General features: G+C 39.1%; 1 protein-coding gene across 1 annotated transcript in view; it reads left to right on the plus strand.

Annotated features, from left to right (window-relative positions):
- The window catches only part of COL5A2 (collagen type V alpha 2 chain), a 102,650-nt gene that overhangs the window by 48,752 nt on the left and 33,737 nt on the right, over nt 1-20,161 (plus strand). Inside the window, exons 2-14 of the mRNA XM_027704918.1 lie at nt 1,554-1,778; nt 3,261-3,274; nt 4,613-4,645; nt 5,301-5,333; nt 6,008-6,061; nt 9,568-9,678; nt 12,070-12,147; nt 14,116-14,160; nt 14,620-14,673; nt 15,227-15,280; nt 17,354-17,407; nt 18,172-18,225; nt 18,963-19,016. Of these exons, the coding sequence (XP_027560719.1) occupies nt 1,554-1,778; nt 3,261-3,274; nt 4,613-4,645; nt 5,301-5,333; nt 6,008-6,061; nt 9,568-9,678; nt 12,070-12,147; nt 14,116-14,160; nt 14,620-14,673; nt 15,227-15,280; nt 17,354-17,407; nt 18,172-18,225; nt 18,963-19,016 (863 nt within the window). The remainder of the gene's footprint in view (nt 1-1,553; nt 1,779-3,260; nt 3,275-4,612; nt 4,646-5,300; nt 5,334-6,007; nt 6,062-9,567; nt 9,679-12,069; nt 12,148-14,115; nt 14,161-14,619; nt 14,674-15,226; nt 15,281-17,353; nt 17,408-18,171; nt 18,226-18,962; nt 19,017-20,161) is intronic.

The following is a 20,161-nucleotide window of genomic DNA, read 5'->3' on the forward strand; positions in this document are numbered from 1 at the left end:
CAGAGAGCGTCTTGGCACTGGGATTCTTGGTCTTCAAGTTGTTACACATTTTCTAGGGACAGCCTGAGGTCAGTTCATTGGTTTTGTGGGTGCTTGTGTTCCTTTAGAGGATGAAACATTCATTGGGACAAAATGAAAAAATCTTTTTGCTGCTAGGGTTTTCTGTAAAACATCAGATATGCAAGGAAAATTTTCCACTTGATTTTTGAATTCTTTCTCAGACATATTATAATTTTAGGAGAAGATACTGAGATATACTCACCTCGTGATTAAAAAAAAATCCATGATATTTAGAGTGTTTGCCTACAGAGTAGGAAGAAAACAAAGGCATAGACTTAAGTATGCATAGAACAGTACCCAAACAGGTGGTTAAGTCCCCTTAGATGCTGCCATCAGTCAAATGGGGAAATTTTTGAAATTTCTAAGTTGCAAAATCAACCCACAGAACTTGTTTCACCTGGGTGACAGTAGATTGTTTGTAGAGGAGAGAGAAAAAACTATATTGAATGGAATTCTAATTAATAAGTAAGAAAATTAATTCTAAATTGGAATTCAAGGAAAAGAAAGAAGATAGTATTAAGACAAGAAGGAAAGTAAACCTTCTGTAATGGAATGGATTAGGTTAAAAATGATGTATGCAACTCCAATAAAATAGAATGAGCTCCACAGAAATGTGTGAATATGTACATAGATGGGACATATGCATATAGTCAGTCCATGCTGATCCTACATAAGTAGTGACATGGGATAGTCTTTCACATATAGGTAAGATATTTAAGAGGCACTTTGTATGTAGTTAATATATATCCATAGGAATATTTTGTGCTTGCTGGGGTAATCATGTAGGTCCAGACCAGCTGGATTATTAATGCTGAGCAAAATAAGTAATGTGGGGAGCCTCTTGTCACTCACCTGGAGACACTGCAATAGATTTCCTTGCAGTGGGTGCTGCTGGGCCAGCGGACTGTGGCTGAAAGTCCTGTATGGAAGATTTGATTCTCCATTCCCCAATAATTAAACCTTGCCTAATAAATGAGGTTTTTCTGTTTCAGCCACTGCCACGTCTGTTCAGCACTGTCCCAGACCTGGCTGTGTAGGTCACCTGCAGCTGGGAGAAGGCAGCATGTGCCATTTCATGCAGAAATCTCACAGGTACTTCCACCTGGTCAGATGTCTCGAACACCCTGTGCACAGCTGTGACACAGAGCAGGGAATTGGCAGGAGTTCCTCGGGGCAGAGTTGGTACCCCATGGAGCAGAATGACATCCAAAGACTCGTGAGGCAAGGTTCATTTAGTACTGCAGGGGGACTGTGCTCTCCCTTGTGACTCTATTTTAATTCTTTCTGACCAAGAAATAAGGTGGTAAAATAAGAAAGGCTTTTGACTGATATCTAAAAGTCCTTAGTATCAACTCCAGCTATGCTGGTGGCCTGATTTCTCTGTGTATGTGATGCTGCTTCTCATCTCCAGGTGTGCCCTTTCCTTGTCCAGTCCTACTCCTTCGATTTCATGGTTGGAAAATGTGTCGTGTGTTCTCTCTCCCCTGTGCCAGGAGAAGATGTTGAAGAAATAGCCTGCACCCAGAATGGACAGATGTACCTGAACAGGGATATTTGGAAGCCCTCCCCGTGCCAAATTTGCGTCTGTGACAATGGAGCAATTCTTTGCGATGAAATCCAGTGTCAGGATCTGCTGGAGTGTGAGAACCCTCAGGTGCCCCCTGGAGAGTGCTGTCCCGTGTGTCCCCACACTGCACGTGACTTTGACCCCACCATTGGTGAGACTGCTTTCTAGTTTGCTTTTCTGAAAGGACAGAAAACCCAAAGAACTAGGAAACCTCATTATATTGCGGTTTCTAATAGTATTTCCATGGTGAAAGTTTAAATCTGACAATAATAGGTATTTGATAGTTGTCTTCCATCTTGGGTTGCACCAGAGCTGGTTCTGGGAACAGTTTTCTTTAGAATATGAATCTGAAATAAACCCAAATGACTTTACAGCTAAAAAGTTGATCTGAATTCCATCTTGACGTTTCAAGGAGGTTGAATTCTGGCTTCTTTCTGTGGTTCATCTGAAACTCAAAGACAAATATATTGAGATAAATATATATAATAAACATATTAAGATAAATATATATTATATACATAACTATATATATTAAGTGTATTCTTTAATAAAATGCTCAATTCAGGGGCCCTCTAATAGATGAACAAATGTAAACAGTGTAAAGTGTTTCCCCAAAGTGAAAACATGGATTCTATCGTAAGACATAAAAATAAAATGAGTGTGAAGTATTATTGACCCCGTTTGCATCCTGTCTGTTATATACCTTAAAGATTATATCCTTTCCAGTCCATTTCTTCTTCCTGTAGAGACTTGAATAAAGCAACTCCCCCTCAATTTTCCTAAAAGAAAATTTCTTACCTTGCAATTAATGCCACATAATACAGTGTATTGAATTCTTAGAAATACATTATATGTATAATAATTAATTTCTTCAGGACATATAATTGTTGTTGATTAGCTTAACATAGAACAAAGTAGTGATAAAGACCAAAGTAGGGACTTAAGTAATTGAGAAATGGAGCAAGATGTTGTGAGCATTATTAAATGGACTCTGCATCCTATTGTGTTTTGGGAGGCGTTAGGCCAAGACCAACAGACTACACCCAGCAAATATTAAAGCAATGTAGATCCATACCCAAACTCCTTACTGTTATTCGAGGTATTGAAAAAATATTCCTCTGAAGGATTTTTGTGGTCGTGGGTGTGGCTGTATGGCTCTGAATGCAGGCACATGGTACTGCAGGTGCTTTATGAAAAAGAAAAGGTCAAAAATCCCTCTGTTAGCTCTGCCTCTTGAAAAATACCATGTAATTAGTTGTGGATCCATCACCACTGCTTGTACTGGAGTCAGTAATAAAGCTTCCTTTGACTTCACTGTCAATTGTTAGGCAGCATCTGACAATTCTCCACAAGATAATCTGCTTTCCCAATGTGATTTTTGTTATACTGTGCAATGAGGAAAAAAAAAGCTGAGAATCAGGGGACATCATTGCAAACTGTTCTGATTCCTCACACCTGAACAAGGGAGTATGTGTGTCCCTGGGAACTTCTCCAGCTCCCTGTAGGCAATACCCCATCCTCTGTGCACCCCAGGATCAGGGATGGCTCTGGCTGAAACACAACTCTTACTGTGTTCTGTCTCTCAGAGTAAAAGCACTAATTTCCTCTTTTTTTCTTTTCTCCTTTTTCATAGGTAGAGGAAGAAAGGTAAGATTTCCTTCACTTTCTTTTTTTTCTATCGTATTGCAGCTGTTGAAAGACTCTCTTGCATCTCCTTGGAGCACACCATGAAAGATACATATATAAGCTCTGTTTGAAACACTTAATTCTTTCTCTTGGCCTTCCTCAATGGCTAGGGAGACTGCAGTCCACGTGGAAAAAATGTTGGGATGCAGGCAAAACCCCTGATCTTAATATAGAGAATCCCCTGGCTGAACATCCCTGCTGTCTACATCAAAGGAATTCCAGTTTGAGTGGTTTGGTGCTTTCACTTCCAGCCGTGCCACAGACTGAAGGAAGGGACCAGGAGGTCATTAGATGCTATCAAAGCCTGCAGCTGGCTTTTGTGCCGAGGCTGAGCTGCCCAGTGGGCAGTAGGACAGTGTGTTCCTGCCCAGAGCCATGGTTCTGTGGGCAGCATCCCTCATCACGTGCAATTAAACAAAGAGAAGATCTGTTCTTACAAAAGAAATTAAAATGTGTTCTGATAAATGAGCTCCTAAGATAGTAAGTAACTACAAGAAATAATTGAAATAATTTTTGGATGATCAAGTATCTACACTCCCTAAAACTGAGTGCTCTCTATGTAGAGGTAGTTTATAAATAGATTTATTTATTTAAAATAATTTATAAATTTAAAATAAACTTAAATCTATTTATAAGTGGACTGTAACCACCTTATTGTTGCTTGATAAACAAGGCAGGAAATTTTTTATCTTTGCAAAGTTCTCTTTTTTCCTTAGAAAACCAGTTACCATCAATAGGTGTAAAGCCAGTGATTTGATGTAACATACAATCATTGTCAACACACTCAGCTCAAAGAAAACTCAATTGGCAAATGCAGTTGTCCTTCACTCTGAAGCTGTGCAATGCTATTCTGTCCCTGGGCTGCAGATGGGTTTTTATGCCCATAGATTTCATGTTACAAATTGCAATTTAATACCTTGAAGAAATGGAACCTGAATGCTGCTGTGGGCTCTGCATTTTGTATGAATCAAATCATCCAACAACAGAACTCCTGCAGGTTTCCTAGTGCTTTGTAACACTTCTAGCACAAAAGTTTCACGACACTTTTTTAGTTTGGTTATTCTGTCACATAGTTTGTTATGGAGCTAGAGAAACTTTTAATTTATACCCTTCATTTAATCAGTGTCCATAGTCATTAAAATAATATGGATTATTCGTCACAGGTACTTTAGTCTAGTTGTATCCTTAGAGAAGCTTTAGTTTTTGTCACAGTCACAGGGAGTGATAAACTAACTATACTGTTAATTGTACTCTCACTTCTGTTCTGCCATCTGATGTTTTTGTATCTTTTTCCTACAGGGACAAAAAGGAGAACCTGGAATAGTGCCACCTGTAAGTCTATACTTTTTTCTCCATTTATCAGCACACCCTGGAAGTGTACATTTGAGTGCTTTAAAGCAGAATTGCAGTAATGAAGTAAATACAACAAGAATGCACACCCTAGGAATGAAAGGAATGGAATTAAGTGCACTGTGTCACACACGCAACATTAGAAATTCCTGTCAATTGCATTTTGGGAAAAGTTCTTACTGAGTTAAAGCTGCTATAATCTTTATTTTTATAGTTAGATTTTTGTGGAGGTACAACGATAAATTAGTATCTAGAAAGTGGTGAAATAAAATGTCACTCTTTATGTGAGTGACAGTATGTTTATCTCTTTCTAGTGTGAAGACAAACAGATTTAAAAAAATCGATAAGTTGAGCCTAAATAATTTTAATTCACTTATTTGTTTATTTACAATAACAGTGATTCTTCCAAGATTTTGTTCATATTGCTTATAAAAAGACTGAACTGGAAATTGATAACCAGTGGAATATTTTCTTTTTTCTTTTTTTTCTATCCCCCTAAAAAGCCTTATCATTTGCCCCATACTTTAATTTCCTCTCTTGTTATTTGCTTTTCAGTAACTCATTTTCTGTAAGGTAGTCATGACAAACACAGCCATCATGTTTGTGTGGTAATTTTAGTTTCTATTGCCTGCTTTAGGTTTCAGGAATACGAGGCCGCCCAGGACCAGCTGTGAGTACTTTTCCATCCTCTCTTTCTCTGATGGTGGCATTTGCCACTTCCTGCCATTTCTGGTTTGTACTGGGGGGTGATGTGAAGGAGGACTCTTCCGTGCCTCTAGTGAGTATTGGCTGCAAAGCCATCAGGTTTGAGGGGGTGAGATTATGGGATGGTTGTCACAGTCACAGGTCGGCCCATCCCAAGTGAATGGATGAGTGCTGGTAGGATGTAGGTCATGCAGGTCTGAGGACCTCTGTGCCAGGTGGGTGCTGGGAAATGCTTCTCCAGCAGGGATCTAGCAGGAGTAGAGGGAGATGCAGAATTCTCTCCAGCTGTGGCTAAGCAGGGAGCACTTCTGGACTAGCAGGATGGGTGGCTCAAAGCTGTACAGCTCCACATGGAGAGCCTCCAGCATTCAGAAAACCTTTGCTGAATTAACCTGTGGAGCACACGAGAGACGGGACCATTTTGTGGATCTCTGCATCCTGGTTCTACTCCCTTCAGGCAATGTACAGTTGAGAAGAAATATTGAATACTTGGTGATTAGAGCTGTTTTCTTTATGATGATGTGGAAAAAAGCCCCTTCCAAATTATTTTTCAAATAAGCATGGCATTTCATATTTTCAGAGCATTATTAATCACTAGCTAGTTTAAAAGGTGCTTAATATTTCTGATCTTTCTTTTAGGGACCTCCAGGCTCACAAGGTCCACGAGGAGAACGAGGACCAAAGGGAAGACCTGTAAGTTATTAAATACCTCAGAAATAAAGTACTTGAACTAACCTCAAAAGATTAGATGTCTTTAAACTATCTTTGTGTCTTCTAGAGATACCAAAACTGTCCTATTTTCCAGGAATCAGGTGACAAACAGGAAAATGTTTCTATTTCACCATTCCTTGGTTAGATTGAAACGTGAATGCTTTGAGAGAACTGAGAGAGGTTTAGCAGTATTTCCACTAAAAGTCGTGCATTCTCAACAAACATTCCCAGACAAAACTGGAACATCACGTTCCCCTGTTTCTGAACTTGTTGACTATTTGCTGGTGACTCCTGTGCAGCAGAAGCAGTGTGAGTTGTGTGGCCCAGAGCATTTGAGAAAAGACAAAGCTCAGGAAGTTAGCAGGAGTTAATATGTGACTACATTTGTTGGTATGCTGGTGAATAATGTAATCAGGATTGCTCAGTGGAAATGAAGACTTCACAAGGGAATTTCAGTGTCTGCATGTGGAGAACCACAGAAAGGCCAAAGAGGAGTGCTGAAAATACCCAAGATGACATGTTCCTTTTGAAAAAGCTGGGTCAAAGAGCAGAAACTGCTAAAAGCAGATTTTAGTGTTGTATCATTGTAATTCCAATGTGGATATTTTCCTATCCCTCAGGAGAGAGCAAGCCAATACTGAGGTTGGGCATAGGTCTAAAACAGACACTTGAGCTGTTCTTCCAGTGTGTGCCTGTTGTCTGTAGATGGAAATGACATTTCTAAAGCAGTGGGGTGAGTGTGTAGCCTCGAGATGACTGCCAAGCCACTGCTGCTCTTTAGATCACCATAAGACACTTGTCTGAAAAATGAGTGTCAAGATGCTTAAAAGAAATCTGGGAGTAATTGTGAAATCTTGTTGTGTGCAGAGGAACCTGGACTGTGTTTTCTGAATCAGGCTGTGTCTGAAGTGCCTTCCTAATGTGCAGTACTGTCACTGAGATGCTAAATAAGTTCTGATTCCCTGCCAAGCATCCCTCGCATGTCTCTATGCAGTGCTGACTACAAGCACCTAAAATACCAAAAGCTTGTAAACGCTTTTGGGTTCCTTTGGCACAGGTTATTATTCTGCTTTCAAGGAATATCAAGGGGTTGAGAAGCAGTTAGCTCCTTTGAAAACGTTACAATCAAAGTTTCCAGAGAGCTGTGTGTATGTCAGGTCTGAGATCAAAGAGCACTGGTGTTAGATACAGTGACTACTAGTGAAGGGGGTTTTATTTTTACTTGTGGAAAAGAGATGTTAGCTCACACCTGCAGTTTGCATTATGAAAACCTCTCATGGAGTAGGTAACCCTGCAGAGTACAGACTGCCTTTATAAAATCAGTCTGGGTAAATGCATCACTGACTGGGGACGTTACAAAAGCACTACAGGTTTTCAAACTGTTTGTTTCTATCTTGAGGTTATTATTGATTATTATTTTGTTGTTGTTGTTCTTTAAATGGGCTCCTGCTGGCTAGTGAGAGAGTAGAAGAAACTCACCCTTGCTGTGGATCTCTGTCTTTTACAAAAGCAGGACCCTTGAATGTGAAATGAATACAGGAATAGGAGTGTATTTTTTACATTAAATGCTTTGCTAGTGTAACAATGAGAGCCATTTAGGGACTAGCACGTCTGCATTTGCAAAATGCATCTAAGGAGGGCGGGTTTTGGAGCATGATAACGTTTTAGGTATTTACAAATGATCTTTTGAAGACAGGAAATAAACTTGGGCATCCTCAGAACCATTCATATATTTTTCTTTTCATATGGATCTACGCTCCATTGTGATTGCAGTAGTAGTGTAAATAGACAGAAGTTTGAGAGTGTTCTAACACAAGATGCATTTTCCTTTTATTCTATTACAAGCAATCCCATTAATAGTTTCCTGACCATCAGCAGCAGTGGGCCAGAATGAGGAAATTGTGTGTTTAAACGGTGCCACCTCGTGGCATTTGTGAGAATGTTTTTCCTTTTTTTTTTTCCCCAAACCTCACTGACCTTGAGCTGGTGAAAGAAAACGAAAGGGCTTTTTTATGTGCGTATAAATAGATGCATAATATAAAATAAATAAAATTATAATCAAGATTTCATTAAAAACCCACTTATATTGTTTATATACCACTAGTTAGTTGCCACCTACGAATACAAACATACTTCTCTTAAAGCAGGTTGATTTTTGGTGAATAAAAAGTCCTTTTTAGAAAATAAATTAAAAAAGTAACACTTTCTTGATTAAATTTTGTCAAGGTGTCTTGTTTGGATATAGAAAATAGATAGTCATACAGAAGGTTGATAAATTCTTTATAGGCAGCTGTTTGTTGGGTTTTTTCTGTAGTGCTTAGCTTTGTTTTGTTTTTATTTTGAGAATAAATGAAATAAGGTAACTAATTATTTTCCTCCTTTGAACAGTAAGCACTTTTAGGTTTGGCAGTGTGTACTTGTGTTTAAAACAGAGATATTAAATAATAAAATTTTCCACTAGAACCTTCTGCTTCCATCCATCATGCACAAATCTTCTCATTTGTTTTGGAATTCCACCTATTCACAGCTCATTCTGCAAACCATACTACTAGAAACCATACTAGTTCAGACATAAATTCCACTGAAATGTGTTGCAGACACAGTCCTCATCTCATGGAAATACAAGCAGTCTGTCTGATTATTAGCTGTGTCTCTAAAGATGACTCACTGAGCCAGGCTTCTAAAGTTTTATGTTTAAGGATCCTTAAAATAAAAGAACTCATTATATAGTATGAAACTTTTCCTCCCCATAGTCAAGCATTTTATCCTAGTGAAAGAATCAGTAGTGACAGGCACTTTAACATCTTTATTTATGGTTCAAATACGTCTTTATTGGCCCTGTTACCACTGATTTTGTTCCACTAATGCTTTATTAGCTGCTTCTGTGTTTAATTTTAGTTCTTACATGAATTAAGATGAGTGCAGTTTAGGAATCAAGAGTGGGTGATCAAAATGTGAACCACAGGATGGGCTCCTAGCCTATTCTGCAAATACTAGCTAAAGATAACTTTGACACCAGATAACTTACTCTGCATTTCTGGCATTGTAACTGTGTTGAGAATTCACCAATGGTATGAGCTGTCTAAACCATTCATGATGTCAGTAGGCTGTAAAAATCCAGCATTACTCGGAATTCTCCTAATCATATGTGTATGCATGTGCTCTGATCTGAGCTGTCTGTATTTTAGAAGTAAATTCACTTTATTCTGTATTGTGTGCAAAGCCAAATAGTTTTTCAGGGACAGTATGCTCCAGTCTGAGTTTCTAAAAAACTTTTTTCAGAAATTACTGCAATTTACTTATATTTTGGATTCATAATTAATTTTAGCCAATGCTTCTGATCTGAAGGTAGGAAAAGGTTTTGAGGGATGTTGTTTGTTTGAAGATCTTCAGAAACCCAGGTTTGTCACAAAGAGGCAGTTGTTTGCCAGTTACTATGATTTCAATGAACATCTTTGCACACCTGGCATTTCTGATTTTCTTTCTAGGGTCCTCGTGGTCCTCAAGGGATTGATGGTGAACCTGGTATCCCTGGTCAGCCTGGTGACCCTGGTCCTCCAGGGCATCCCACTCACCCAGGACCAGATGGAATAAGCAGGGTAAGTTTTACACTTGCTTCAGGAGAAAGTGAGATGAATGTTGGATCATATCCACATGATACAATTAGTGACTTCCTTTTGATTCAGTCAACATGGAATGCTGTGCCCACAGTTCCCATCTTCCCGTCATGAGGGACAACACCAAAAGGTTCTGCCAAAAATTCTACCAAGAGCTGGGACAAGTTGAATGTGAGAAATCTTGGAAAGGACACACCTTTCAAAGTGGGTTTTGGGGTCTAGAAAAGCCAAACTGCCCAAATCAAAAACTATCACTAAGGTTCTGTTACTTCCAGCTGATTTAAAGCAAAGGCATCCGAGAAATTATACAGGGAAACTAGTGCACCAAAATAGTAATATAGAAAAGAGAAAAGTAAGATGAATTATAAATAATAAAATAACTAGTGAGACAAATGAAAATGTGATTGTTTATGCTTCTTGCTGAAAGTATTCAGACCAACACTGAGAAGATTTATGTAAGAATTTCATTTGTAAAAAGCAGTGCTAACCAGCCATAGACATTGACAAAGTGTTCTGCAAGACTTATTTTTCTCCCTCCTCCTTCTATTGAACACTAATTATCACTGATAATTAAACAGATATTTGAAATTCTCAAGTATACTCAGTTACACATTTATTGCTGTTCAGAAGATACCTGTTTTGATTTCTCACTCCAATGGTCCAGCAGTGTTACTGAAAAAAATAGAGTTATATTGACAAAAATCTGAAATAGAATCATAGAATCATAAAGTCAATTGGGTTGGAAGGGACCTCCGAGATCATCAAGTCCAACCCTTGATCCAACCCCACCATGGTTCCCAGACCACATCACTGATGCCACATCCGGTCTCATCTTAAAAACCTCCAGGGACGGAGAATCCACCACTTCCCTGGACAGCCCATTCCAATGGCTGATTACCCTCTCTGGAAAGAAATTCTTCCTAATATCCAACCTAAACCTCCCCTGGCACAGCTTAAGACTGAGCCCTCTTGTCTTGCTGGTCACTGCCTGGGAGAAAAGATCAACCCCCACCTGGCTACAGCCTCCTGTCAGGGAGTTGTAGAGAGTGAGGAGGTCTCCCCTGAGCCTCCTCTTCTCCAGGCTGAACAATCCCAGCTCCCTCAGCCTTTCCTCATAGGACTTGTGCTTCAGTCCCTTCCCCAGCCTCGCTGCTCTTCTCTGGACCTGCTCCAGCCCCTCAATATCCTTCCTGAACTGAGGGGTCCAGAACTGGACACAGCACTCCAGGGGTGGCCTCACCAGTGCTGAGTCCAGGGGAAGAATCACTTCCCTGGTCCTGTTGGCCACACTGTTCCTGAGCCAGGCCAGGATCCATTGGCCTTCTTGGCCACCTGGGCACACTGCTGGCTCCTGTTCAGCTTCCTGTCAATATTCATGTTAGGCCAATGACTTGTTACTTTGGGCAGCTTTTTATGACTTTAACCACATTTCCAAATAGTCCTGAATCCAGGAGATTTAGCCCAAGTAAATACCTTCAGCAGACAGGAATCTCTTAGAATCACAGAAGCAGCATAATGGGTGTTAGGCTGTTGCCCTACAGAAAACATGGAAGAATAGGTGTGGCCAGAGATCTAATACATTTTTTGTTTGTATTCCTGTCTCTGAAGTTAGGCAGTCTCCAGCCTCGTGGAAAATATGTTTGGACACCAATTTGATGAGGAACAAACAGTAAATCTTAGAAGACTTGAATCTGCATTTGAGCTGTTCCTTGTTCTCAGCCACTGTAAGCTCTGGCCTGCCATGAGTGAGGATCCGGCTCTGAGCAAAGCAAAACAAAACTTGATTTTAACTATGTGCTTGCAAAAGAAGGAGGGCACTGCAGGATCTTCCTACTCTATCTCATTGGTCTCTGTGAATTGGCAGGAACAACAGCGGCTTTCAGCTTTGCTAGATGAGGGCAGCATCCTTAAAAAATCTGATTTGCAATCATAAAATCAGCCACATTTCCTTTTACCTTAAGATATTTCTGAATTTTGAAGCACAGTGAGTGAAAACAAAAGGAAGGTTTAGAAGACATGAAGGAATAATGCAGCTGAGGGTAAGGTGTGATTTAGATTTGCAGGTCATTAAAAAAGTAACTTAATTTCATGGGAGGATTTCCTCTTTTTAGGTAACTCTCTCATTTATCTAAGGTTGAAGTGGAAAGAGAGTAAGAATAGTAAGCAGACAATATGATTTATTCACCTGGTCTTTGAAGCTTTAAATACCTCAAATTTACAGGACAGACAAATTCTTTTTTAATGATTAAACTAAGAATTTAGTTGTTAGCACTGCAAAGCCAAGGTAAAAATCTAAAATGCGCTTAGATGGATTTTTGCCTTGTGAACCATGACCATGACTTACAGCCAAAATCACCCATCTTATTTTTTCAGCCGTTTGCAGCTCAGATGGCAGGACTGGATGAGAAATCTGGGCTTGGTAGCCAGATGGGACTGATGCCTGGCTCAGTGGTAAGACCAGATTAGCCCTGTATGGTAAGACAGGGTGCAAGTGGGGTGCACATGCAAAACCTCAAAGGGGTTCCTATGCCTCTAGAACCTGGATATACAGTGTATTCTAGTGCAGTGTTGCTCAGTACCTGGAAAAAAAAAAAGTGAAAAAAACATTCTTCTGCTAAATGAAAACCTTTTTTCCCCCCACCTCTAACCACCCTGTTGTTTTCCTTCACTCCTTCAAAATATAGCAGCTACTAACAGCAAGGTACAGGAGAAAAAAACAGCTCCTGAGTTTGTGTTTCTTATATCTTGAGTAGTGCAGATCAAATGAAAACTGTCAGGTATAACACAAAGCAGAATAAACAAATATGTGACTTTGAAGACTTCTTTTCACATTGTGACAACAAATAAGTTATTTTTGGTAGTAATTGAAAAAAAAATAAAATTCCAAACCCAGCTCTTAACTGAAATCTATGCTTTATTATTTCAAAACAGAAATAAATTCTGTTTCTCCATGGATCCAGTTTTATCACTGGCATCCCTCACTCTTCAGATATGTCTTTTACTTTTTGTGCACTGGGGACTTAATTGTAACACTAAAAGTTTTTGCCATCAGTGAAAACTGTTTCACCACCCCAAGCTTTTTCTGCTAGAACCCTTGGGGTTGTTTTTGAATATTATCTCTCTTCATGTCTGATGTCTTGAAAATACTGTTACCCTCTTTGCTAATATCTTAACATTTATTCTTAAGGAAACAATCCTTTAGTGATTGTGCTGTCCATTAGTTTGCCTACCTGAATCTAGTAACCTTCAAAATTAGTTTCAATACCATATGAAAGGTTCTAAAGATAATCTGATGTTTTGCTTTAAGATTAACTTTTCTTTTCTGTGAATGTCTCTCTCCAGTGAACTTGCTTTGTGCACATACCATGATTTGTTCCACAAGTCTGTCCTGCTTTGTTGCCCTTCATTGTTTTGCTTAATCCCTTTACTCAGTTTTTCTCAAGGTATTGCATCTCTTGCACTGTCTCTTCTTTTGTCATTCTCAAACATTATTAATTTTAATATTAATATATCTACAAGGCCTCACACAAAGTTCAATAAAGTAATTTGGTACTTACTGTCTATGGATTGATTCATCATGTTATGTGACATTATTTTTTCCTTTCCTTGTAAACTAACTGACAGCTGAAACATTGTTTTGTTTCTAATGTTGATTAGATTTTTTAAAATAGCCTATTACAAACTCTTTTACATTTGCTTTGTAAAAATTGATAAAAATTAATGAATGTTAAAAGACATAAATCTTCAGCCTCTGTCAAAATGCAAATTGTTGTCTCTTATAGATATTTTTGTGCTCCTAGAAACAAGAGAATTATTTTCAAACAAGATAATGTTTATTTCATGTTACAAGTTACAATTAAGCATGAGATTTTTCTAACAATCCCATAAAACCTTTTAAGGGAAAATCTGAACTTTCTGTAACAAACCACAACCATTTGGAAGCTGTTTTGGTGGTTTGTATGATACATTTAAACACATCCTTCCATTGCTGCTTCTCAGCTCATGGCTGAGAACAAGAGGATTAATTTATTTTTGTCATTGATTCTATTATGAGATTCATCTGAGTAATGAGATTCCCTTCAAGGGAAGGCTATTCTTTTTTGTTACTACATTTTTTTTTTCAGTGGAGACAACACAGTTGTTCTGGCTGATTCCAGAGAAACTGTGAGGTTTCAGGAAGCAATCAAACCCATATTTTCAGCTGTTAATGAAATTACACTCCTCTGACTTTTTAAGTTGGAAGATTTCATCCTATGTGCATTTCATAACTAGAGTTTTCAGAGTAAAAGCCTTCTCGAGGGTTTGACCATAGAAATGCCACCTTAGAGGTCACTCTGAGGCCTTTTTGCTGTCTTTGCTGGGTGAATGTTGCTTGGGAAAGGGTGTTTTCCAGTGTGTAACAAGTTATGTGTTCGACAGGGTCCAGTTGGTCCAAGGGGTCCTCAGGGTCTCCAAGGAAAACAAGTAAGTGCTTCACCTCAGGGGATTTGGGATAATTGGCCAGAGCTGAAGGCAAAGCTCACAGTGATGGGTGTGTGTTCATCTCTGGGGAAATGCCCATCTTCAGTGACATGTGGCTGAATTCACCTAGAAGTGAATTTAAACAAGCTGCTGTCGAGAGCTCTGCTCCAGGTGTACTCTAGACACAGGAATTAGCTCAAAAAGAATGGTTTGTTAGACCTTTAACAAGGTTTTAACCCAGCATGTATTTTTTAATGAGGGAACAGTGATGAAAATGGTGACTGTTCTGTACAGCTTCAGTGTTTTAATATCCAACTTTCACTCATATTGAAATGTGAACTGGTTCTGAATTAGAATCCAGTCTGTCCCACAGGCTGTGATTTTCCTGGCCATGGATTTTAATTGATATCCTTATAATTCCTTTTGGACTTTGTAACTGTATTAATCTCTGGTTAATTTTAGGGTGGTGCTGGCCCCACAGGCCCACCTGGTGAACCCGGGGATCCAGGACCTATGGTAAGACTGATAAATGCAAACATTTCCACAAGAAAATTGCCAATATGTTATACCTTTTTGTTTCAGAACAGAATTTTTCTTATGTTGTTTCAGCTATTAAGTAACTTTAGTGAAGAGTTGTGTTGTTCAAAGCAAGGACCAATGATATTATAAATGATCATTCTTACTTTTCCAGCAGAGACCTGAGGATGGTTAAGCACTGGTAAAACCATACCTGGTAGTGTAACTTACACAAAGGGTGATGAGAATGTTTATTTTTTGAGGGAACAAAATGATTCAAAAAGGCAAGAGCCAGAGATTTCAAGCAACACCAACTGTGATTTTTAAAGTATTTTTTTTCTTCTTAAAGAGTCTATCCTATATTTTTATATAATATAATGCAGGTATTTTAGGGCAGGATAATTAGAAACAGCACCACAAAATTAAGCAAATGCTTAGGCATAAAATTTGTCCTTTGTCCATATATTTTTGTAAAAGCAGACTTTGAAATGAAGCAAATAGGTATTTTAGTGATGGCTAAATTGACTTCTCAAGAAATATATTTATGTCTTAGGGACCAGTAGGCTCTCGAGGACCAGAGGGACCTCCAGGCAAACCTGGTGAAGATGTAAGTTTGTTGCTCTTTGTATCTTTTTTAATTTTTAATAAAACAAACCTTGGCATCTGTGAGACAGTGACTAACCAGCAGATGTGCCTGTTGTAACTGTTTGCTTTTCTTTGTAATCAGGCTCCTCATTAAGTGCAGTGTCACAACTGTGAATCTTGGCAGCCACCATTGTACCTAAGGCCTAAGCACCAGCTCTTTGTTATTTCTTGACTGTGATGTCCTTCCTGAAATAAAATGTGATAATATATCACGAGGGAGCAATGCTCTTCTCTTTTGGGATCACATGATGAGTTAGAAGAACTGTGGTGGTAGCATATACATGTGCCTGGACAACGAGATTTTAGTGTTTAATTTCTTAAAGCTTTTGATAGTTTGTTATATTCAAACAGATTTTATTACTCTATCCATGTGTGTACACATATATCTAAAACTTATGGTTTATACATATTACATAAATGTATATGTACTGCACTACAGCAGCCTAAGAGCTTACCAGTAGGTGCACATTATTTGTTTGCAAAGCAGACTAAATCTGTCTGAACTGTAATTTATAGCTTGGAAATTCGTTAAAAACTGCAGATGCTAGATATTTTAGTATAAAAATTACCATAGCTTGTCTGCCAGCTACCCTCCCATTTAACTGTACGTTACAACCTGCCCCAGAAAGGGGGGGGTAACTCAGGTTCTTATTAATAAATCCCTTGAGGTGGATTAGAGTGAAATGACACTGAATAATTGGTGTTTGAAAACATATCTGTGTAGGGTTTATTTTAGAACAATTTCGTTTCAAAGGTAAACAGATGCGTTGCCGTTTTGGGTGTTACCATCTATATCTGTCATCTACAGCAATATGGCAGAAAGATAATCTTTGGGGAAAATGCATAAGGGAGAGAAAGGAAAGACAGGATAAGGGTAAAGGAGAGTAAGGGAAAGAAAAGATGAGAGTGGAAAGATGTCTATAGTCACCACCCACGGGGTCCAGCGATGGAACTTGGTAGTTGCAACTTCCATGTCTGTGAGTTGAAGTGGTGGCCTTGATCTGTTGGGGGTGGGGGAGGGAAGGCCCCACACTCAAAGAAGTTATGAGTTATGATATCCATGGATGGTGTCCCAGGCCATGCCTGGAGCCTCCAACGTCGCCTGGAGCCTCCAACGTCTCCTGGGCCTGCGCAGAGTTCCCATGAGGGGCACAGGAAAAGGGTTTTTCCTGCCTTTCAGGATTGGCAGGGAGCTTTGATGGGCCAACAGCTGCCTCTTCACAGCCTGCAAAAGTCCCCTGGCGATCCTAGAATGCTTAAATCATTAAGTGTTTCAGTCTCTGACACTGTACAAGGAGTTTTAAGGATCCTTGGAAATAATTAACTCTCAGCGTAGGGAAACCAAATCTTGATGCTGCCCTAGGACCTTTCTCCATTTCCAGAGTACATCTGGGTGTCTTTAATTGCATTTGTGAGGCACTTTGCCTTCTCTCTGTCCAGAAACTATTTTTCTGAAGCCTTTCATATTCCTGCAGGCTGGTGTCCTGGATGTATTTGAACTGATTGATGCATATAAAGGAATGATTGGTTGTGACTGGAGGACTTTTAATAATCTTCAAAATGTGCTTGTTTGGTTCTACCATATTTTCTTTCCCATTGCAGCACAGAGAAAATAGTCACCATCCTAGAATGGAATTATACACATTTTAAAATATTTGAACAGAAGGAAAGTAACAAGCTGCAATGCAGACAGTTTTAGATTGCTGTTCCAGTGGGAAAATAAAGCAATGTGATGCTGGGTGAAGATTGCCTCATTAATTCCCAGGAAAATTACGTGGCAGCGCCATCTTGTGATGCTGGGATGCATTATGGGATGCTCAGTCTTCAGTTCCCCCAATTCTTGGTTAAAAACCTTTCTTAAGTTAATGTGTCTAATATACAACTGCTGGACATGTCTGTGGTCGATTTAAAAAGAAGATGTATAATATTGATTTGAATGTCTTCATTTATTTGAATGGAAGAATGTTAAGAGAAGTTAATTTTCCCATTTTTTCCTAATTTATTGTGTTGTTTGTTTGGGTTTTTTTTCCCTTAGGGTGAACCTGGTAGACCAGGACAAGCCGGTGAACCTGGATTTCCAGGATCTCCAGTAAGAGCATGATTATTTTCATTTTAGAATAAACAATTGTATTTAGAAAAATAATTGTTTGATGTGATTACTTATCACATCATACTGATGATTCATCAGTGCAAAGCTCTGCCATTCATACTTGTGTTAGCTCACCCTTAGGCTCCAGTCAGTGTTTGCTGAACTGTTGTTATCTGAGAGTGTGAAGGTGTTAATGTAATTTCTGTTATAAATTCCTGTGACCAATATTCTAACACAAGCACCTAATTCCCCTCCATTAGTCTTCCCCGAGAAACTGGGTAGGAAACTAAGTCCAAGATGACTTCGGTTTAATTGCTAAATGTGTTTTAGTGATGGTTGTTTGTCATGCTGAACTTTTCTGAAAGAGCATATACAGTGTGCAACTCTGAGTTTATTTTAAAAAGCTCTGAGTTTTGATCTCTGTTTAATTAATGTTTCTCCATATTAAGACTCAAAACCTCATTTGCCACCTGTTTTATTTCGTTACTTCTGGTGAAATTTGAGGCTTGATCATACCCTGATATAAATGATAAAGCTGTTAATATTAGTGAAAATGTGCATAATGGTGAGACAGTCCAACTTCAAGGCTGTGTCATGTGTGACCTGCTCAAATTCCCTGCCTCTTTATGCTATGTCACCAAGGCAAAGGGATGTTAGGAGTATTCATATTACCTCCACCCTCATCCCTGTTAGCAGCATTATTGATGGGTTTATATGCAGAAATCAGGATTTTATTTGTTTGTTTTTTTGTTTTTCCTACTTAGGGTCCTCGAGGCTTTCCTGGTGCTCCTGGTCTCCCAGGTCTCAAGGGTCACCGGGTAAGAGACAGGTTTTCCTGCTGGTTATAGATGATATTTCCAGGCAGTTTTACTATAAAGATACTAAAGATTTTTTTTTTTTATTTATGTGGAATTTGACTACACTACAGGCGAGCCAGCTGTAGCAGAATTACTGGCATTTGAGAGGAAGAAGGCCTTGCAGAAAACCAACGCTATTCCCCTTTAAACTGACCTCTGTGTTACATTCTCTAGTGCTTTCTTCACTCTATTTTCAAATGTTCTGGGAATCTGGAAGGAGCTTGCATGAGCCCTGCCAAGCTTCAGGAGGCGCAAACCTGACAGTTCTCTCTCTTTGTTGGCAAGTCTCGCGTTAGGGTGGGGAACTTGAGAGGTGGATATGTTTGCAACATGGAATGACTACAAATTACCAGGTTTTCTGGCCAGAATTTTACTTCGGGGAGGAATAAGTAGGTTTCCTATGGCTCAGAGCCTCCTCCTTGTTGTTTTAGGATTTTTTTTTTAAAAAACCATTCTTGTTTTAAAAAGGAAACCAAATCCAAGGAAATGTACCTTGTACAACTGGTTTCCATTTAGGAAATGTTTAAAAACTTTATTCCATCTGGGTTTTTTTCTTCCTTATTTTTTTCTTTCTTACTCTTACCACCTCAGATCCATTCTTAACACTTTAGTATCGAATTACTTCAACAATAATAGTCGGAATACCCTCTGTGTGTACATATATGAATGCAATTTCTCCATATTTTTATAATTTACAGGGATTGAAAGGACTTGACGGTCCAAAAGGTGAAATTGGAGCAGCTGGAGCAAAGGTATTTTCATGGCACAAAAAAATAAATGGTTAAGCATGTTTTATATGATCATGAAAGAGGGTAGATATTTTGGACACAGCTTTGTGCACGCTCCTGTCAGTGCCATTCGTGCAGAGTGGAGTTGTCCATATTTGCTGTGTGTTTGATACATAAAAACTGCTATACAATGACACGTCTGGGCTTTATGCTGAGAGTCCCAGTTTCAACTGGGGCTCAGTTTTGGGCCTGTAAGGTGTCACTGGGTGAATTGACTGTGGTCCATCTGTGACCTGTATGTGACACTGAACACAGCAAAGTCTCTTAACCAAGAGCCTATGTATATCTTGCAACTTTCCAGTTGGGCAGTTCATGTTTCTTGTTGGCTTTGTGACCAAGTTGAGAGGGAAAACACAGTTTTCTAACACTTTTTTAATACAATAAAACAGAGCAATGCATAATTAAAACCTGACTCTTCTCTTTTGAATTACTGTACTAGAGACTGACTTAAATGAAACAGGCATTGGAGTGGAGAGAGAGGATATATTTCATCCAACTGACTATTTTTCACCTAACAAGTTTATTCTATTACAATTTTTGACCCCCACTGGCACTGCAGCACCCTTACAACTTCAGCTTAAAGCAGTGGTAACACAGGATAGCCAGCTGGAGTGAGTCCTTTCAAGATAGGTTAAAAGTTGTATAAAAGGAGCATAGAACACTTTTTTCAAGCTTTTCCACATTCATTAGTGTTGATGCTGAAACATTTTTTGGCCTGGCATAGGTGATAATTGAATGTGGGACAGAACCATTCCTTTAGATTAAAAACACAGTAAATGAAGTGAACCTTCCAAAATCTAAATTTAAATGTGTAATTAGTAGTTAAGGAGAGTTTGTGTAAGAAAAAATTTCTTTCCTGACATTGCCCACGACTGTCAGTGGAGAAACAACAGCAGAAGACTTGGTAGGAGCAGGCAGGTGGTGTGGGCAGGTAGCTGGAACATGTAGGAGTTAAATCTACTTCATTATTTCACTGAGAACGTGTAAATATGGCACTTCCCATCAGCTTGGGAAACAGTGCTCTTGCCCTGTGTGATGCACACAGGTGACTGTGCAAACCTGCCTCTGAGCTCCAACAGAAGCACACAGGACAGGGGTGAGATGTAACT

This window comes from Neopelma chrysocephalum, unplaced genomic scaffold, assembly GCF_003984885.1.
Source record: "Neopelma chrysocephalum unplaced genomic scaffold, ASM398488v2 Primary Assembly neopelma1_298, whole genome shotgun sequence".
Lineage (NCBI taxonomy): Eukaryota > Metazoa > Chordata > Aves > Passeriformes > Pipridae > Neopelma > Neopelma chrysocephalum.